The sequence below is a fragment of the Sinocyclocheilus anshuiensis genome, unplaced genomic scaffold (assembly GCF_001515605.1).
Source record: "Sinocyclocheilus anshuiensis isolate Anshui unplaced genomic scaffold, SAMN03320099.WGS_v1.1 scaffold2468, whole genome shotgun sequence".
In the NCBI taxonomy this organism is placed as follows: domain Eukaryota; kingdom Metazoa; phylum Chordata; class Actinopteri; order Cypriniformes; family Cyprinidae; genus Sinocyclocheilus; species Sinocyclocheilus anshuiensis.
Genome location: NW_015547755.1, coordinates 268,368 through 271,525, shown reverse-complemented (window position 1 = coordinate 271,525; position 3,158 = coordinate 268,368). Strand labels below are relative to the sequence as shown.

Here is a 3,158-nt window from a genome sequence, read left to right as displayed (position 1 = left end):
TCTCTCTCTCTCTCTCTCTCTCTCATTCAGATCACCCAGCTCAGCTCCAACAATGAACTGTTCCAATTATACACTTTTATACACTTTACGCGGTTGCCGTACTGTATTAAAGCTTTAATCAGAATAAAACCGTATATTAATAGCTAACATAAGCAGTAGCATTTACGAAGAACAGCATATCTAAAAGTATGAGACAACAACAAACAAAAAACATAGGCCTACCATTAAAAGCCGTGCTTGCACAGGTTCTGCACGATCCTCTTCAATAATATCCTCTGCTTCTCAATCGGGCTCAAACTAATAAGCGATATTAATGACGCCGTTGTTTACAATACAACTGGAGCACATGTCTCTGAGGTGAGGGGCGGGACGTTTAGATGCACACTAGAGGCGGTTTAGCCAATCACACACTGGGCTAGCAAACCAATCAGAGCCATCGCCTATTTCTGAGGGTGGGGCTTAAAAAAAACAGGAAAAGATCAGCCCGTTTCTCAGAGAAGGGACAGAGTGGTGTGGAATAAAGGTAAATTATGTGAAAAATAATGTGTTTTTTTTTTTTACACCGAAGCATTAACCCATCCTAGACTGCACCCCATAAACACAATCAAGCCTAGAAAAAAACCAGTGAACCACCCCTTTAAATATAACACAATTATGAAGCTCAAATACCAACAGCATTAGTTTTAGTGTGATGTTAAACATTAAAGTAAAACTGTCTTTTTTATTTAAATATTGTTCCATATATAAATCTATTTCTCTTTTCATTCATCATATTTTGTTTTTGTACTGCTGCAGAATATTATTCACTATAAAATGATTTTTATAAAATGAAGTGTTTTGCTTCATCAAACCAACATGAAGTGATTTTAAAGCTTTAATCTGTGAAAAACTCTGTTCTTCAGGATTGTTTGCTGATACAGATGTACTGAAGTCAGTGTCAGTGAAGGAGGGAGATTCAGTCACTCTAAACTCTGGTCTTACTGAAATAAGAAATGGTGATCTGATTCAGTGGTGGTTTTGGGTTGGAAACACTTTAATAGCTGAAATCAATAAACCGGCCGACAGATTCACTGTATATGAGGATGTTCTTGACGGGAGATTCAGAGACAGACTGAAGCTGGACAAACAAACTGGATCTCTGACCATCACAAACATCAGAACTGAACATGCTGGACATTATGAAGTAGAGATCAACCATATTAGCATTATTTTCCTTCTTGTTGTTTATGGTGAGTCAAATATTTGTTTCACCCATTTTATTTTAATATTGTAATCTCCAAGTACAACATTAATCCACACACCATTTTGTGTTTTTTGTCTGTTGAATAGTTTTATGATATTATTATTAATTTCAAATGTAAATTTCAAACTTGTTACTTTCATAAACAATCATAATGTTATTTAATAGTCTTAATCTGTGACAAACCCTCTTTCTGTTTGTTCTCTTTGTCTGTTTGATGATGCAGATGAAATATCAGCGATGAATCTGGAGGGAGATTCAGTCACTCTAAACTCAGGTTTTACTGAAATAACAGATGATGATCAGATTTGGTGGTGGTTTGGGAGTGAAAACGATTTAACAGCTTAAATGATTGCAGTTAATAACAGATTCACTGTTCGTGATGATGCTCTTGACGGGAGATTCAGAGACAGACTGAAGCTGGACAATCAAACTGGATCTCAACATACAACCGAAAATATGATTGTTGATTAGATTTGTTCTTATCTTCATTCTCTCATGTTTTCAGCTCGTCTGCCTGTTCCTGTCATTAGCAGAGACTGTTCTTCATCATCATCATCATCATCACAGCACAATTGTTCATTGGTGTGTTCAGTGGTGAATGTGGGTCATGTGACTCTCTCCTGGTACAAAGGAAACAGTTTATTGTCCAGCATCAGTGTGTCTGATCTCAGCATCAGTCTCTCGCTACTTCTGGAGGTGGAATATCAGGATAAAAACACCTACAGCTGTGTGCTCAACAATCCTATCAGCAACCAGACTCAACATCTGGACATCACTCAACTCTGTCACACATGTTCAGGTACGGCAGCGCTGATATTAGTTGATGTCGGCGCTGATATTAACGTTTATTGACTGAGCTGATCTCAGTTTGGTGTTTTTATTCCTCAGACTCTGTCCACTGTTGTGGTTCTACTGAAGCTGTGATCCGATTGGTCCTCTCTGCTCTGGTGGGCGTGGCTACTGTCATTCTTCTGGTTTATGACATCAGATCCAGAAGGGCGGAACAAGATCAAGCACAGATTCACACATCAGGTACATGATTGATGTCATTTCTCATAAAACTATTTAGTTTATTATTTATTAATTTTCATTTATTTGTAATGGTTTTGTACATTCACAGACTGGTATGTGTTTATTTTAGGTGGCTGATTTCCACTTTAGAAGATGATTTGAGAACAAACAGCAACATATTCTCTCATTAACGCTTAAAAGTAAATGTGAGTGTTTGATAAATACTGATGATTATCAAATATTGCATTGCTTATGCTAGATTAGTTAATATAAAATGCTTTCCTTTTTAATGTTTTTTTTTTTTTTTTTTTTACAATCTAATCTTTCATATTTGATTGGACTTTCAAAATCACCTCAAATCACTTTTAAAGGTAGTGTAGAGTTGTGAATATTATTGTATAGATCAGACGTCTCTAATACTGAAACTCTTCTACTGGCTGAACATGAACACAATAAAACATAAGCACTCTCTCCTTGCATTTTTAGTGTCAGATTATCCAGAAATCCAGTTTGAAAGGACTTATTGTTCATATTTTCTCAGATAAGACACACAGATCTCACTTTACTGCTGCTGTCTATTTTTCATCGGTATCTGCTTGCATTTGTCAATAAAGTTTTCTCACTCTGAGCTTCAAGAGTCTCTCCATGTTATATTAAATTTTTTTATGTCTAACGCCTCCTGGAGGAATACAAACTGTGTGTTTAATAGTTTCAGCAGTGGATCACATATAATGATTTAGGTTACTAAAACATCATTTGTAAATGTTTACATTATTATTAAGCTCATTAGTTTTATTTTTATTTTTCTATCCACAATAATAAACCAACAACTTCCCCTAGTGTCTCCTTTATCCTGAGAAAATGCCGATTTAGGAGACATTATAATAGTAATAATATACTTTGT

The 3,158-nt window shown here is 35.7% G+C and overlaps 1 protein-coding gene across 1 annotated transcript in view; it reads left to right on the top strand.

Annotated features, from left to right (window-relative positions):
- LOC107704499 (uncharacterized) overlaps positions 1-2,452 on the top strand; it is a 42,395-nt gene extending 39,943 nt beyond the window's left edge. The window contains exons 6-9 of the mRNA XM_016507435.1: positions 936-1,229; positions 1,749-2,042; positions 2,132-2,275; positions 2,385-2,452. Coding sequence (XP_016362921.1) covers positions 936-1,229; positions 1,749-2,042; positions 2,132-2,275; positions 2,385-2,392 — 740 coding nt within the window. The 3' untranslated portion in view covers positions 2,393-2,452. The remainder of the gene's footprint in view (positions 1-935; positions 1,230-1,748; positions 2,043-2,131; positions 2,276-2,384) is intronic.
- Positions 2,453-3,158: the final 706 nt, after the last annotated feature.